The sequence below is a fragment of the Rhinopithecus bieti genome, unplaced genomic scaffold, assembly GCF_001698545.2.
Source record: "Rhinopithecus bieti isolate Rb0 unplaced genomic scaffold, ASM169854v2 scaffold_38981, whole genome shotgun sequence".
NCBI lineage: Eukaryota > Metazoa > Chordata > Mammalia > Primates > Cercopithecidae > Rhinopithecus > Rhinopithecus bieti.
Window position 1 is genome coordinate 1,725,825 of NW_016819573.1, and position 17,809 is coordinate 1,743,633.

The 17,809-nt window shown below is 49.1% G+C and overlaps 1 protein-coding gene across 1 annotated transcript in view; it reads left to right on the forward strand.

The window, feature by feature from the left end:
- Nucleotides 1-2,900: 2,900 nt before the first annotated feature.
- Nucleotides 2,901-17,809, forward strand: part of LBP (lipopolysaccharide binding protein) — a 31,325-nt gene continuing 16,416 nt past the window's right edge. The window contains exons 1-5 of the mRNA XM_017859129.1: nucleotides 2,901-3,179; nucleotides 6,380-6,494; nucleotides 7,663-7,791; nucleotides 11,045-11,200; nucleotides 12,108-12,171. Of these exons, the coding sequence (XP_017714618.1) occupies nucleotides 3,056-3,179; nucleotides 6,380-6,494; nucleotides 7,663-7,791; nucleotides 11,045-11,200; nucleotides 12,108-12,171 (588 nt within the window). The 5' untranslated portion in view covers nucleotides 2,901-3,055. The remainder of the gene's footprint in view (nucleotides 3,180-6,379; nucleotides 6,495-7,662; nucleotides 7,792-11,044; nucleotides 11,201-12,107; nucleotides 12,172-17,809) is intronic.

The following is a 17,809-nucleotide window of genomic DNA, read 5'->3' on the forward strand; positions in this document are numbered from 1 at the left end:
GTGTTTACAAAGGTTGTGCGCATGCTCACTGGGGCGATTTTCCCTTACTGATCTGTCGCAGCAAGGGAAAGATCATATACAAGTCAGACTCCTCCATTTGCACTTCTTCTCATGCTTAAGACCTTACCAGGGAATTGTGGTTTGCTGGCTCCAGATGACGTCAACTATCTGTTAGGGAACTCCTCTCCCTCTTGGCGCCATTCGTAGCCACTTATGTCAAAGGGACAGTTTTATGATTGCCTGCCCATCATTTGATGCACTGCCATTTGTGGGTGCCCTCTCCTGCACAAGAACACAATAAACATCCTTGTTAAAAGAGTCCCTGTTTCACTGCAATAAGACTGAGTGGTGGCCAGAGTGGTAGCAGCTGTTGCTTTTGTGGAATTGGATGGACAGCCTGGTAGGAGAAAGGCCCAGGGGTTCTGACCAGCACTGGGGTCATGCTGCTCCCTGAGGCCTCTGCTGGGTCCTGGGCCATCAGCAGGGACCTTAGCCAGGAGTGGGAACCTGCAGGGGTGGAGGCTGGGCCTGGGCCACTTGGCAGTTCTAAGGTTGCTGCTGTAGGAAATTCCCAACCCTGCAAATGACCCCCAGCCAGGGACATCCTTAAACTGCGGCCAGAGGAAGAGTAACATCTGTGTCCCCATAAGATCCTTATGCTCCAGAATGTCCTCCCCCACTCTCCTCCACTCCTGGGCAGGCTGAGGTCCAGGAAGCAAAAGCCCCTAGGCACACTGGGGACGCACCTGTGAGCCCTTCCCTGCACCAAAGCCTCCCAAAGGCTGGCTCCTTACCCTGAGGCCTCCGCTCAGCTTGTTGCCTCCCAAGAGAAGCCTGCCCTGACCAGCGTTTTGGAATGGCATCCCGCAGACCTGGACTTAAATTCCTGCTGGGTGACTGCGGCCTACATCACTTCACCCTGCCAAACCTCAATTTCTTCATCTCAAGACAAGACTAAAATATGCACCTGGGGTTGCTGATGCAGGGATGAGAGGAGACGTGCAGCTTAACCAGCACAGCACCTGCACATAGTAGGTGCTCAATAAATATCAGTTTCTTTTCAATTCCTGCCAGGTGCTGCAAGGATCTCAGGAAATGGAAGACTCAGCCCTGCCCGCAAGGAGCCACCAGACTGGTGGGGTGGGGGCTGGGGGAAGGGACAGAAGAGGACCCCAATAAACCTCAGCCCCAGTGACAGGAGCAACGCGGTACAGAGGAACAGAGAGGCCTGGACTGTGGGGTTCCCTGGGTTTAATGTGGGACGTCCTGATCTTAACCTCAGTGCCTGCCTGTGCTGTTTGTGACCTATTGGGACTCACCCTGTTAATCCCACCACATTCGATTGGTTGAGGCCATCATGAAGACCTGCCCAATTTCCAGGGAAGGGGACAGAAACACTACCTTTTGATGGAAGGAGTATCAAACAATTTGTGGGCATATTTTTAAAGGACCACAATTACCAAAAAGCAGAGTGGTTAATGCTGTGGTGGGTAAAGCGTAAAGGGTTCTGGGACCTCAGGGGAGACCCTTTCTAGAATCCAGAGAAGCATGGGAGTGGTCAGGGAAGACTTCCTGGGGGTGAGAGCAGAGCAGAACTCCCAAATGTAAGCAGGGCTGGGGCAAAAGTCTAAAAATTAAGCACAGTCCGTACTATAAATTTTGTTTTCCAGAATGAAATTTTACTATCTTTACTTACGACAAACATATGCCGGGGATCATACCCCCAAGAAAATAAAAATTTTAGAGGCTGGGCATGGTGGCCCAAGTCTATAATCCCAGTATTTTGGAAGGCCAAGCAGGAGGCTCACTTGAGCTCAGGAGTTCGACACCAGCCTGGGCAACATAGCAAGACCTCGTCTCTACTAAAATACAAAAAATTAGCTGGACATGGTGGCTCACGCCTGTAGTGCCAGCTACTCAGGGGGCTGTGGTGGGAGGATCACTTGAGCCCAGGAAGTTGAGGTTGCAGCAAGCGATGATCGTGCCACTGTACTTCTGCCTGAGCAACAGAGTAGACTTTGTCTCAAAAAATGAAAAAAGAAAAAAAATTTACATATCAACAAGCAAAAACTTTTTTTTAACACTTATAATTCTACCCCCTAACCAGAGACAAGGCCCCATGACTTCTTTCTAAATATTTTCCAGACTGTTGAGTATGGAAGCCGATTTTGAACCCCCCAAAATAGAACCTTACTCTATGGTGCCATTGGAAACGGATGCCTCATGAGACCCCTTTCCTTGCCAAGAAATACCTTTATTTCTGCAGCCTCACTTTAAAGTGTGTGTCATAATTCATTTAACCAATGACCTTCTGTTGGATACATGAGGTTGGGTCTCACTTCTCCTGTTTCACACAGCGTAGCAATGGTATCTTAGAGCCATGATTGACTGGCACACTGACGCAATTATGTGCTTAGGGGCAAGTTCCTGAAATTGAATTCCTGGGTCACAGGGCATGTAGCTATTTAAACATTTGCCAATTGCTTTCCAGAAAATTTTACCACCAGCAAGGTTTGAGAGAGGCTGTTTTCCCATGGGGGAAAACATTTATTTTTTAAATAAACAGAGCCGGTATATTAAAAAAAAAAAAAGAGAGAGAGAGAGAGAGTTTGGATGGCGCCAGATGTGGCTTCACTCTCAAACCTGCCGTCTGCTGGGTGTAAGATCTTGAGGGGACTATGTGGCTTCTTTGAGCCTCAGTTTCCTCATCTGCAAAACCAAGCCTTCCTAGCCGAGCTCTGAAGAGACTGGCTGAGATGAGGCAAGATGAATGGTGATGAATGTGAGTCTTTCTGTGGGGAGGGTGGGCAGGGATGATCATAGAAGCCAGGCTTCCTCATCCACTGATCTGGGCAGTGAAAACTGGCTTCTAAGTATGACCTTATGACTTCAGTGATGTCGCAAGCAGTTTCCAGTCCCTGTGCCTCCCCTTCCCGCTCCCAGGAGCCCACCCACCCTCAGGAACTGCCCCCAGCCATCGGACCTTGGCCACTTAAGGGACCTGGGCCCAATCCACAGCTGGGACAGTCCCAGCCCACTGCACTGGAAATCTAGGATGGGGGCCTTGGCTGGAGCCCTGCCGTCCATACTGCTGGCATTGCTGCTCACGTCCACCCCAGAGGCTCTGGGTGCCAACCCCAGCCTGGTCGCCAGGATCACCGACAAGGGACTGGAGTATGGTAAGAAGCCACGTCTGCTGTGGCTGCACTTGGCAAACCCAGGCCCCAGGCTGCTCTGCGTACAGTGGGGACAGGGAGTGGGGACACAGACCAGACCCTCTCCCTGGGGCAGTGCCACCTTCTGGGTCAGGCAGCTCTGGCTCCGATTCTGGCCTCACCGCCCACCAGCTGAGTGCCCTGGGCACGTTATTTGTGGTAATGAGGTCCACCACCAGCCAACAGAACACAGCTTTGCGTGCAAGTGGTTGATTTGGGAAATGATTCCAGGAAACACTGTAGGGAATCGGTACTAAGATGAGGAAGGGAGGGCAGCCAGGAGAGTGTGCGATTAAACCAGCCACCGCCTCTGACGATGGGAACCACTCAGCTGGGAAAATTCTGCGTAAAGTTTGGAAACACATGCCTCTGAACTACAAGTCAGAATTGTGGTCACCTCTAGAGGCAGGCAGAGACCCTGAAGGGCATGAGGGAGGGGAGCCTGCCAGGGTGCTAGAAGGTGCCATATCTTGATCCAGGTGGTGACACAGGGCTGTATAAACATTAAAAGCCGGGCACAGTGGCTCACACCTGTAATCCCAGCACTTTGGGAGGCCGAGGCGGGCAGATCACAAGGTCAGGAGATCAAGACCATCCTGACTAACACAGTGAAACCCCATCTCTACTAAAATAAAATAAAATAAGTTAGCCAGGCGTGGTGGCAGGCACCTGTAGTCCCAGCTACTCGGGAGGCTGAGGCAGGAGAATCGCTTGAACCCAGGAGGCAGAGCTTGCAGTGAACTGAGATCGTGCCACTGCACTGCAGCCTGGGCGGCAGAGCGAGACTCTGTCTCAAAAAAAATAAGTAAACAAAACAAACATTAAAAATTATTTAGCAATACCTTTAAAATTTGTGCCCATTAGGTACTTTATGTATATTATTCCTCAATTTTAAAGAATGGGCAGGCCAGGCGCAGTGGCTCACACCTGTAATCCCAACACTTTGGGAGGCCGAGGTGGGTGGATAGCTTGAGGCCAGGAGTTCAAGGCAAACCTGGCCAACATGGTGAAACCTCGCCTCTACTAAAAATACAAAAATTAGCCAGTCATGGTGGCAGGCACCTGTAATCCCAGCTACTTGGGAGGCTGAGGCAGGAGAATCGCTTGAACCTGGGAGGCAGAGGTTGCGGTGAGCCGAGATCATGCCACTGCGTTGCAGCCTGGGCAACAGAGGGAGACTGTCTCAAAAAAAAAATAAATAAATAAAAATAAAACAAAGAATGAGCAAAAGTAGGAATATTTCTTTTAAAATGTTGAAACAAAGCCTCCAGACTATCCAGGTGGCAAGGGAACTGGGATATTTATACACCACAGTGATTAATTGAGGGTTTCTGGGCTGGGGGTTTGTCAGCGCCCCAGCACTTCTGTCCTGTTGCATGTACCTGCTTTCTGCAGTTCCAGGACAAAGAGCCTCAGGACATACAGGCTCAGGGAGGCAGACACTGGCAGCTGGGAGTCAACTATCACTTACTGGAAAGACTCAAGGCTATGGACAGGCACTGACCACACGTCTTCTCACATTCCTAAAGCCTGAACTGCCTTACCTATTAAATGAGATAACAACATTCCTTTAGGTGCCCAGAGTGGCTCGAGGCAGGGAGAGGGAAATCAGGGAAGGATTCCAGGATAAAGTAAAATGGAAAAGACAGTGGGAATTACCCAGGGACAAGGGGTAGTGTTCCAGGCAGAGGGACCCCAACATGTGCGTTTGCTAGAGGGAGAAGAGCAAATTGGAAAGAGGTGAAAGGGGAGGCCGCTGGTCATCTGCGTACCCATGCCTGCCTTGGGGGCAGAAACCTGGGTCCCTCAGATCTCGGAACAGTGGGACCTGGTAACTGCTACTTGCATTGAAACCATAAATCAGGAGAGTTTGTCTTTTGTTCCTTTGCACTGTGCACACGCACCATGTTTATGTAACCAGTCCTCTGAGGTTGGGCATTTTAGTCCTTTCCTTTTTTATTTTTATTTATTTATTTATTTTTATTTTATTTTTTTTGAAACGGGATCTCACTCTGTCACCAGGCTGGAGTGCAATGGCACAATCTCAGCTCACTGCAACCTCCAACTCCCTGGTTCAAGTGATTATCCTGTCTCAGCCTCCCCAGTAGCTGGAATTACAGGCACGAGCCACCACACCCAGCAAATTTTTGTATTTTTAATAGAGACAGGGTTTCACCATGTGGGCCAGGATGGTCTCGATGATCTGCCTGCCTCAGCCTCCCAAAGTCCTGGGATTACAGACGTGAGCCACCGTACCCGGCCCCTTTCCATACTTTTAATAATATAAACCCTGTTTGCTGTTCCAGGCATTTACTGAGTGCCTGCTGTATGCCAGGCACAAGTTAGGAATGCTTGTTATCCTCCCAGCCATCTTCTTGCTTTGCATTCGATGCCAACCCAATGAGGAAAGTTTTGTTTTGTTTTGTTTGAGACGGAGTCTCACTCTGTTGCCCAGGCTGGAGTGCAGTGGTGCGATCTCGGCTCACTGCAATCTCTGCCTCCTGGGTTCAAGTGATTCTCCTGCCTCAGCCTCCTGAGTAGCTGGGACTACAGGCGTGTGCCACCACACCAGGCTAATTTTTGTATTTTTTAGTAGAGATGGAGTTTCACCATATTGGCTGGGCTGGTCTCGAACTCCTGACCTCAGGTGATACCCCCGCCTCAGCCTCCCAAAGTGCTGGGATTACAGGCGTGAGCCACCACGCCCAGCAAATGTATTGTTGTCATTGCTATTTGACAGATGAACAAAGTGAAGGTTGTTTGGGGACTTTGTCAAAGTCACCCAGCTAGAAAGATGCCCCCTTTCTCTAGCCCCCAAATCCTTCCAATTTCTTCTACGCAGGCCAGATGCCATGGAGGACAAGAAGGAAAACCACCTGTCCAAGCGCACAGCACTTTTGCCCTCAGGGAGTTGTTGGCAAAGGCATTCCATTTCCTTGTCAGTAAAATGGGTATGAACCTAACAATGCCACAGAAATGCAGGGACGCCTCTGAATGTCCCTCATGCTACCTGGCACACAGAGGGGCTCATATCCTGTCAGTGTACTTAATGCTAATAACGATGTTGACCTCTCTCTTCAGGGCAGGTGGGAGCCACCGTAGGGTTTAGAGCAGGGGAGGAGGCAGGCAGATCAAGCTGACTCCCAGCTATTTCCTGTCCACAGCGGCCCAGGAGGGGCTATTGGCTCTGCAGAGTGAGCTGCTCAGGATCACGCTGCCTGACTTCACCGGGGACGTCAGGATCCCCCACGCCGGCCGTGGGAGCTATGAGTTCCGCAGGTGGGGCTCTCCCTTCTGCTGGGGCTCCGAGGTGGCTGGAGCTGGCTGTGAGGGCGAATTGGAGAGTGAGGAAGAGAGAGCCTCAGGATTGGGCTGCAGAGGGATCTCTTTGGGGCAGACAGTGGGACAGTTCCCTGAAGAGTTCAGAAGGAAATTCTGGGAAGGAATTGAGCTCCTCCACTCATTCATGCAGCAAATATTGAGGAAGACCTTAATATCTGGCTGTGTGACCTGAGCCTCGGTTTCCTTACCTGTAAAATGAGGTTGATCTGCTTCCTCCTTCAGAGTGCTAATCCAAGATCCAATCTGGCCACTGGATATAGTTTGGAAGAGAAGATAGACCTTACACTTTAAATCTAGTAGCCCAATGGTTAGAGCTGAAGTTGGTGCTTGGGGGAGTCAGGGAAGGCTTCCCAGAGAAGATGGCATTTGAGCCAAGACTTCAAAAGATCACTAGACTTGAGCAGCTGATACTTTAAAATGGCGTCAACTGCTTTTCGAGGGCTGGGCAGTGAAGAAAGTACAATCAGGCCCGTAGCACATTGTACCCCTCCCCACTCACTGCTATTGAGTGTTTCCTTCATTCCTGCCTTCTTTTATTCAGTCCATCAGCAAACATCTATTGAGCACCTACTGTGTGCCAGGCAAATAAAACAGAACTTGACCATTCTTTTCCCACTGTGGGCAACCTTGCTGACCCTTTTTGGGTCTTCTCTTAAGGCTGCCACCATATTCCCTGAATCTGTTTCCCGCCTACCTGGATGTATTGGGAGAGGGGAGCGTTAGCAGGAGCTGCAAACCCAAAGAGATATGTCTACAGACCTCCTGAGGATGCCACCTGGGGTCGTTAGATTCATGGTTTCTGATGCTGACTGTAAAACTGCGGGTAATTGCATCTCTTCCTCGAGGTTCTATTTCCCCTTCTGTGGAAAGGAAACAAGAACAGTCCTGACCCCCTCAGTGTGGCCCAGATGGCATGAAGAATGTAATGTGCTTAGCATGGACACATGGTCGCTGCCTGGGACACAGCCGGTGCTCACCTGGAGCAGATCCTGCTGGTCTAGTCCCCACTGTGGAGAGGGGAGGCCTGCAAAGGTGGGAGCAAGGTCCCTGGTGAGGCTGGGTCCAGGCCCGGGGCTGACACCTCCTTCTGTGTCTCTCCCTTCAGCCTGAACATCCACAGCTGTGAGCTGCGTCACTCTGCACTGAGGCCTGTCCCCGGCCAGGGCCTGAGTCTCAGCATCTCCGACTCCTTCATCCGGGTCCAGGGCAGGTGGAAGGTGCGCAAGTCATTCTTGTAAGTTGGCCCTGCTCCCAGGCCCTGGAGCTCTTGGCCTTGGCCTTCGCCCCATCCTTCTTAGGTCCAAGGTGTTCCTAGCTCATCAGAAAGGCCACGTGGTGGACAGATGGAGTTCAAGCCCAGAGGTGGCCTGGGGATTGAGTCCTGGCTCTTAGATGAGTGTCTTTCCTTCTCTGAGCCTCTACTTCCTCATCTCCCAAAGGGGACGGGCCTGCTTCCTTGATGGAGTCACAGGAGGGCTAAGTGCGATAATATCATGTCTCCTTCGTTTGCTTCCCACAGAAGCAGACCTTAGGGCAAGAATTCCAGTGCAATACTTTATCCTGGAAGTGATCTGAGGAAACCCACAGGGGAGTGGGAAGTGAGGAAGGGAAGGGAAGGAAATCAGCCTGGTGGGCAAGTGAAGCTCTGTCTAGCTGGGGGACTCAGGGACAGCGGAGAACACGCCTCTGAGTTACTCCAGCCCCACCCTGTCACCCCTTCCTCCTGCTTCTCATTGGCCAAAGGCTGCTTCCAGGGGCTCTGGCTCTCAGGCACTTTGAACAGATCTCTGACCTCAGAGGCACTTGAATGGAAGGGGTATTCGTGTGCTAGGGCTGCCGTAACAAACATAGACTGGGTGGCTTAAGCAGAAATGTGTTTTCTCACAGTTCTGGAGGCTGGGGGCCAAGGTCAAGGTTTTGGCAGGCCTGGTTTCTTCTGAGGCCACTCTTCTTGGTTTGCAGATGGTTGCCCTTTGGCAATTGTCCTCTCGTGGTCTTCCCTTTGTGCTTAAGAAATCCCATTTCTGAGGCCATGCACATTGGTTCATCCTTGTAATCCCAGCACTTTGGAAGGCTGAGGCGGGAAGATCACTTGAGGTCAGGAGTTCGAGATCAGCCTGGCCAACATGGCGAAACTCAGTCTCTACTAAAAATAAAAAATAAATTAAAATTTAAAACTAGCCAGGTGTGGTGGCAGGTACCTGTAATCCCAATTACTCAGGAGGCTGAGACAGAAGAATCTTTTGAACTCTGGAGGCAGAGGTTGCAGTGAGCTGAGATCACTCCACTGCACTCCAGCCTGGGGGACAGAGTAAGAGTTCATCTCTAAAAAAAAAAAGAAAAGAAAAGGAAAAAGAAAAGAAACCCCGTTTCTCTCTGTATGTCCTAATCTCTTTTTATAAATACACCAGGCAGATTGGATTAGGGCCCACCCTAATGGCCTCATTTAAATGTAATCACCTCTTCAAGGGGCCTATCTCCAAATACTGTGACATCCGCAGGTACTGGGGATCAGAGCTTCAACATTTGAATTTGGGAGGCAGCTGGCGACACAGAGCAGCCCATAACAGAAGGAACAGCCCATATAGGTTGACATGGCCATATTTATACTTCAGACCTGCACTGCCCAAAATAGTAGCCACCAGCCATGCCTTTACTGAGTACTTGAAAAGTGTCTGGTAAAAGTTGAGATCTACTCTAAGTATGCAACACCCAATTTGAAGATGTAGTATTTAAAAAAAGAACAACAACAACAACAACAAAAAAAACCAGCCAAGCATGGGGCTCATGCCTGTAATCCCAGCACTTTGGGAGGCTGAGGCAGGTGGATCATTTGAGGTCAGGAGTTCAAGACCACCCCGGTCAACATGGTGAAACCCCATCTCTACTAAAAATACAAAAATTAGCTGGACATAGTTGTACACACCTGTAATCTCAGCTACTTGGGAGGATGAGGCAGGAGAATCGCTTTAGCCTGGGAGGCGGAGGTTGTGGTGAGCCAAGATCACGCCACTGCACTCCAGTCTGGGCAAGAAAGTGAGACCTTGTCTCAATATAAATAAATAAATCTCATTAATAATTTTTATGTTGATGACATGTTGAAATGATATTATGTATTGCTAAAACCAATCTCAGCTCTTTCTTTTTATCTTTTTAATGTATCTTCTGGAAAATTTAAAATTACATGTGTGGCTCACATTCTATTGCTTTAGAAAGATGCCCAGTTTATATGTCACCTACACACGCACATTCTTTCTAGTTCCATGAAAGGAACCGGCCACACTCTCCTACCCTGTCTTTTGTCAGTGAAATATCTTAAATATCTCTTTATATGGGCATATGACGATCTACCTCATGTTTTTTCACTTTTTTGAATGTGCTTTTAAAAATTGATATGAAATTCACAGAACATAAAATTGATTATTTGAAAGTATACCTTCAGTGGCATTTAATACATTCACAATATTGTGCAACATCCACCCCTATCTAACTCCAAAACATTTTCATCATCCCAAGAGAAAACTCCTTACCCATTAAACAATCATTCCCCATTTCCCTTCCCCCAGCTCCAGACAACCACCATTGGGGTTGGAGACCCCTGGAATAGACCACATTTTGACCCATTGTTTTCCAAGTCTGCATAACATGGGTGCCCACAACTTATTCAACCTGTCGCTGCTGGTGGACATGTCGGCTGCTTCCTTTTTTTTTCTCTCTACTGCCCATGATGCTTCAGTGAGCTGTCCCACACCTCACATGTATCTTGGCAGGAAGAGCCACGGGATAAAGGCTTAGAAGTTCAATTACTGGGCCAAAGAGTATGTGTGTTAGAACGAGGAGAGATCTCACTGATTTGTGTTTCAGAAAGCTTGAGCCAATGTGCTCTCCCAACCACAGCGTCTGGGACTTCTGTTTACTCGTACATTCAATAGCATTGGGTATTAAAACTTCAAAAGTTTTTTTGAATCTGATAGGTGAGAACTGGTGTCATTGCTATTTTCATTTTTAATGACTTTTATATGCTTATTTTATACTGCATTTCCTGGTCATATCTTTTTTTTTCTTTTGAGTTGTTTTTTCTTTCCTTGTTAATTTGTATTGGCTTGCTCTTTGTATATTAAGGAAATTAGCTCATATATTAAGGAAACTGGCTCTTTGGATGTCTCGTACTGCAATTTTGTTTTTTACTTTACATATGGCATTTTTTGGGTCCACTGAAGTTTTAGTTTTCTATGCCGACAAGTTTATCAAGGATTTCCTTTACGGCTTATGAGTCTTGGATCTTGCCTAGAAAGGCCTTCGTCCAGCCCTGACTATAAATACTAGATCTGGGTTTTCTTCTAGATCTTTTATGGCTTTATTTGTTATTCTTAAATCTCTGCTCAGTTCCATCAATTTGGAGGTAAGAACTGAGACTTCTATTTTCCCCACAAATGGTGGCAGACCCTGGTCTAGGAACCAATCATGGCTTCTCTTATCTCCTCCAGGAAACTACAAGGCTCCTTTGATGTGAGTGTCAAGGGCATCAGCATTTCAGTCAACCTTCTGTTGGGCAGCGAGTCCTCAGGGAGGCCCACAGTTACTGCCTCCAGCTGCAGCAGCAACATCGATGACGTGGAGGTGGACATGTCGGGAGACTTGGGGTAGGTCTCCATCGGGGCACTGCCAGCTGGACTCCTGGTTGCAGCTCCTGGCCAATCCGGTGCTCAGCCTGGCCTCTGATAATTATAATGATCCAGGTGGCTTGCACAGCCACTTGAAGATCATTCTCTGGGGAGCGATGTTGAGATGAACAGACTTAAGCCAGGAATATTGGTGCATCATTGTCATTAAAAAAATAAACTTTCATTCACCTGACAAGGGGACCCCTGTCAGGTGAATGAAATCTGGCTATTGGAGGAACAGCGAAACTTTGGTTGAAGGAGAGTTTGCAAAAAATATACAAGTCCTTGGACGAGTCATTTCATCTCTTCCAGTCTCTGTTTCCTTGATTAGAAAAGTGTGACCACGTGTGGTGGCTCAGGCCTGTAATCCTAGCAATTTGAGAGGCCAAGGCAGAAAATCACTTGAGCTCAGGAATTCAAGACCAGCCTGCGCAACATGGTAAAACCTGTCTCCACAAAAAATACAAACATTAGCCAGACGTGATGGCACATGCCTGTAGTCTCAGCTACTTCAGGGGCTGAGTTGGGAGGATGGCTTGAGGTCAGGCGACAGAGGTCGCAGTGAGCTGAGATTGTGCCACTGCACTTCCAGCCTGGGTGACAGAGTGAGATCCTGTCCCTCGCCCCCTCCCAAAAAAGAAGAGAAAAATGTGGATTCTCAAGCCACTTCCCCAAATCTACTGAATGTGATCATGCAATGGGGTGCCACAGGCACTGGGAAGCCAGACACACCAAATCAGGCTGGATGTACTGGGACACAGCAGGGTGCCAGGAGGGGGTGGAGAGGGCTCCCTTTGTGGACTGGCCTGGCCAGGGACCCGGGCCCAGCTTTCCCAGGAACCCGGCCGTCCCCAAGTTCAGTGGCAGGCTGTGCTTCTCTCCGCAGGTGGCTGTTGAATCTCTTCCACAACCAGATCGAATCCAAGTTCCAGAAAGTACTGAAGAGCAGGGTAAGAAGGTCCAAGCTTCTGGCCTCCCCCGAGCTTGGCGAGGGCTGAATGGAAGACCTCACTGACCGCTGGCCCTGGACCAGGCCATGGGGGCTGGTTTGGATGTACTTGGGCCCAAGGCCGAGGGAGGACAAATCATTTGCCCAGGTCATGGAGCTGTTGTGGGGCACGCTGGGGGCAAAGCTCCGAGTCCATTCAGTTGGGCAGAAAATGGTTAACTTCTTGGCCAAGCGTTAAACAGCAGGGGCTAAACAGAGACTCCAGCCCCTCTCTCTACTCAGCCTTGCTCAGTGTCCCACACTGCCCTGCATTCCACCAAGGTCCGAAAGGAAACCATTCCTCAGGTGCCTGCAGGAGACCAGGCAGGAAAGCTCAGCGAGGGCATGGGCCAGGTGGGAACTGGGCAAACTCGTGAGCACCAGCGCTGGATGGGGAGGCAGAAACACTGTCAGACTGGCCTGTTAAAAATGAATATGTGAAATCTTTGGAGTTTGTCATCTTTAACTAAATCAAAAAGATGTTGTGTTAACTTTCAGTTCCTCTAAACACTCATTCATCCCAAAATCCCATTTCTGAGATACTAGCCAAAGGGCATCTGTAGCAATGACTAGGAAAGGAGAAAGTGATGAAGGAAGAAAAGGAAAAATACACACAAACACACATACACATCCCACACCCCCCACACACTCCCCCTTCCACTACACACACACCGTACACACACTCTACACACACACACCCCACACACCACACCCCACACACACCACACACACCCCACACACCACCCACACACACTACACACATCCTACACACACACCCCACACAACACCCCCATACACACACCATATACACACCCTACACATATACCCCACACACCACACCCCCCACACACACTGCTCACACACCACACACCCCCACACACACACCCCACATACCACACCCCCCCACACCCCACACACCCCCACCCCCCCTTCACATACCACAACCCCACACACATCCCACACACACAGCCCCCACACACATCCTCCCACACACACTTAACACACCACATCCCCCTACACACATCCCCCACACACACCACACACCCCCCACACACACCCTCCCACACACACCTAACACACCACCCCCTCCACACACACCCCACACACACCCTCCCACACACACCTAACACACCACATCCCCCTACACACATCTCCACACACACCACACACCCCACACACACACCCTCCCACACACACCTAACACACCACAACCCCTATACACACCCCCACACACACCCCACACACACCCTACACATACACCACACACACCAACCCCCCCACACACAACCCACACACCCTGCATCCCCCCGACACACTCACCCCTCACACACCACACCTCCCCCCACACACCCCCACACACCCTCACACATGTACCACACTCCACAGAAACACACACACCCCACATACCACACACACACCCTACACACACACCCCCTACACACACACCACACACATCCTACACACACCCCCTACACACACACACACCACACGCACAAACACCACCCACACACACACCCCCACACGCACACACCACAGACACCACACACACCCTACACACACACACAAACACACCACGCACACACACCACACACATATGCACACACCCCCCCCACCCCCCAAGTCTGTAGGTCCAATCTCTGGTTTGGCTTTGAGTGCCCCCTCGTGGTTGAAGCAGGAACCGCAGGCAAACCCTGCACTTTGGATGTGGTCAGTTGTGCTGTTTCTTTTCTGGTTCTGGGTCCCTGGGATTAAGTGACCTTAAGAAATATGCCAACCTACTCAGGCACCCTGTTGCCATATTGCTGTGCCTAACAATAGTAATGTAGTACAATTATAATTATCATAGTAGTCACGTACCATGATAATTATTGTTTTGATAAATGAATATAATTAATGCTGTACAGAATATATTATTGTATAACGATTCTGATTTATAACAAAAATGGCTGCTATTTCTTGAGCCTATGGCCAGGGACAATGGGCTCAGCACTTCGTGTGCACAGTCCCATTGGATTTTTTTTTTTTTTTTTTTTTTTTTTTTGAGACAAGAGTCTCACTCTGCTGCCCAGGCTGGAGTGCGGTGGCATGACCTTGGCTCACTGCAACCTCCACCTCCCAGGTTCAAGCAATTCTTCTGCCTCAGCCTCCCAAGTAGCTGGGACCATGGGCACATGCCACCACACCCGGTTAGTTTTTTGTATTTTTAGTAGAGACAGGGCTTCACCATATTGGCCAGGCTGGTCTTGAACTCCTGACCTCGTGATCCGCCCACCTCAGTGTCCCAAAGTGCTGAGATTTCAAGTGTGAGCCACCACACCCGACCAGTCCCATTGGATCTTAACCTCAACCTTGGAAGGAGGTGCCATTTTCCACATGGACAGAGGAGGCTGAGGGGTGGAGTAGCTTTCCCAGTGTCACCTTGCTAGTGAGAGGCTGAATCAGGATTAGAGCTTCCTAGGATGTGGAGCAGCTCCTATCAAAGAACTTCTGAGGCTGAGTGTCTTGGGAAAGATGGAGATCTTACCTGACCCCTGATCCTTCGAGATCTTCAAATTCTCTTCCTTCCAGAAAAACTAAGAGCCTGGTGCAGGCCTTTCTAATTCCCCACTCAGGGTGGGATGTGGCACCTGGACCAGCAGGGCTAAGGAGAAGAACAAGCACTCACAAATGCTTGCTCTCTGGGTGATGTATACTCGCTACCTCATTCCCCAGCTTCCCAAAATATTACCAGAAAGGGGTCCTGATCCAGAACCTCAAGAGAGGATTCTTGGATTTCGTGCAAGAAAGAATTTGGGGTGAGTTCATAAAGTGAAAGCGATTTTATTAGAGAAGTAACAACAGAAAAGAATGGCTACTCCACAGGCAGAGCAGCCGCATGGGCCGCTCAGCTGCGTATACTCGTGGTTATTTCTTGAGTCTATGCTAAACAAGGAGTGGATTATTCATGAGTTTTCCTGGAAAGGGGTGAGGACTTCCCAGAACTGAGGGTTCCTTCCCCTTTTAGACCATATAGGGTAACTTCTGGACGTTGCCATGGCATTTGTAAACTGTCATGATGCTTGTGGTCATGTCTTTTAGCATGCCAATGCATTTTAATTAACATATAATGTGCAATGAGGACGACCAGGTCAGCTTCTTTACCGCCTCCTGTTTTGTTTTTTTTTCTTTTTTTGAGACGGAGTCTCGTTCTGTCGCCCAGGCTGGAGTGCAGTGGCCGGATCTCAGCTCACTGCAAGCTCTGCCCCGCCTCCTGTTTTATCAGCAGGGTCTTTATGACCTGTATCTTGTGAAACCAGTCCTGCTGACCTCCTAGCTCATCCTGTGACTAAGAATGCCTAACCTGGGAACGCAGCCCAGCAGGTCTCAGTCTCATTTTGCCCCTGTTCAAGATGGAGTCACTCTAGTTTGAACACCACTGACAAAAACACGCTGGGAAGCACTTGGTCTTGCCATTGTATCTTGTGGGTAAGAACCAAAAAGCAAAGAGAGGTTCTGCAAAGGTCAAACAACCATTGGGGACTGGGCAGGATTTGAACCCAAGTTTACCCGGCTCTCCTGCTGCACCCCCAACCACTACCCCAGCTACCTCCCCAGGAGGCCCTGCTGTGTGTCTGTGACTCAGGCATCCCATGCCTCCCCTGCCCAGGCCTTCGGGTCCCTAAAGACTGGGACATCCAGGTTCCAGGCTTTTGGGATGGTCTAATGGGCTGTTGTCCGAAAGAAAGGCAAGAAAGGAGTGGTCTTCAGGGAGATGGGTGGAGTTTCCTGGTTCCCTTGCAATCAACCATGAATGTTCCTCACTACCCTTGACCTTGCTTTCTGGCAGCTCCTCACTGCTAAACTCCTGTCCCAGAAAGTGGAGCAGTTGCAAAGAGAGATTAAGATATAGCCCTTTGCTTTCCCAGCCCCCAGCATCACCCTTCCATCAGTAACCCAGTGCCTGATGGATGGTGCCTGCTCACCCTTTAGCACAGAAGCCATCTGTGACCCCTGCACTAGGCCAGGACCCTGCATGTCCCTCTCCTTCACTGTATATGTGGATTTGTTGAACAATAGGTGGTAGCTGGCTGACAAAAAGAGCTGTTTAAAGTGAGGACTTTCTCATCGCACATAAACAAAGAAAATGTTGACGTATGAACCCAAATGTTTGAATGGTGGAGTTTCAGACAGCGTCTCCAACGCCCCCTCTTCAAGCTGTGTCAGCGAATGCCCACAGATTTTCTTTGAAAATGGTCTCTTGATTGACATTGCCCTTGGTCTTTCCTGCATAAAACATTAACCTGCTACAAATTCCATCCCAGGTTTCTTTAACCACAATGAGAATTTAAAGATACTTGCAAAGCCGTCCCAGTGTAGAATCCTTCTTGATCTTTATGATTTTTTTTTTTCCTCCTAAGATTTTCTGTTGTCTGGTCCAAATTTAACCATGTTTTTAGAGGGTTCTTTTTTTAAAGCACCTCCACTTTCCAGAGGACTTATCTTAGGTTTTCATAGAAAGAACACTTTTAGCTGGGGCCAGGCACAGTGGCTCATTCCTGTAACCCCAGCACTTTGGGAGGCCGAGGGGGGGTGGATCATTTGAGGTCAGGAGTTCCAGACCAGCTTGGCCAACACGGTGAAATCCTGTCTTTACCAAAAATACAAAAATTAGCAGGGTGTAGTGCACATGCCTGTAATCCCAGCTACTTAGGAAGCTGAGGTAGGAGAGTCACTTGAACCTGGGAGGCAGAAGTTGCAGTGAGCTGAGATTGTGCCATTGCACTCTAGCCTGGATAACAGAGCGAGACTGTGTCTTAAAAAACAAACAAACAAACAAACAAACAAAAAACCTTTTTTCTCAATGATATTGCATTAGTGTACATAATGAATAATTCGAGTGATTACAAAAGCAAGTACAGCAAACAGGTGGTAGGCTTTCATGTGGACCCCAGTAGGGCTCAGTTGGACTTTTCAAAGTCTATCCCAAGGCTGCATAATAAATAATTTGGGTGATTACAGTGGCAAGTACAGCAAACAAGTTTGGAAATGCACATTTCCTTCTCTTAAGAAGCAGGCCGCACAACTGGTGGCAACTGTGTGTGAGTAACCTACAGACCCCAGCATTCAGTCTTCCAGGAGTACCAGCGGGAATGGGGGATGCTGATCATTCCAGCCAATCTGTTCAGGATGACCATGAAGAACTATCTTTGGCCGGGCATGGTGGCTCATGCCTGTAATCCCAGTACTTTGGGAGGCCAAGGCGGGTGGATCACCTGAGGTCAGGAGTTCAAGACCACCCTGGCCAACATGGTGAAACCCTGTCTCCACTAAATACATAACAATTAGCTGAGCATGGTGGTATGCACCTGTAATCCCAGCTACTCGGGAGGCTGAGGCAGGAGAATTGCTTGAACCTGGAAGGCAGAGGTTACAGTGAACCGAAATCGTGCCACTGCACTCCAGCCTGGGTGATAAGAGTGAACCTCCATCTCAAAAAAAAAAAAAGAACCATCTACATTAACTGTATGCTTATTTGTGTGACTGTTTCTAGTTAGTGTCTAGTTCTGCTATTAAACTCTAAATTCGGAGAGGCCAGGACCTCCCAAAGGAAAACTTGGTGA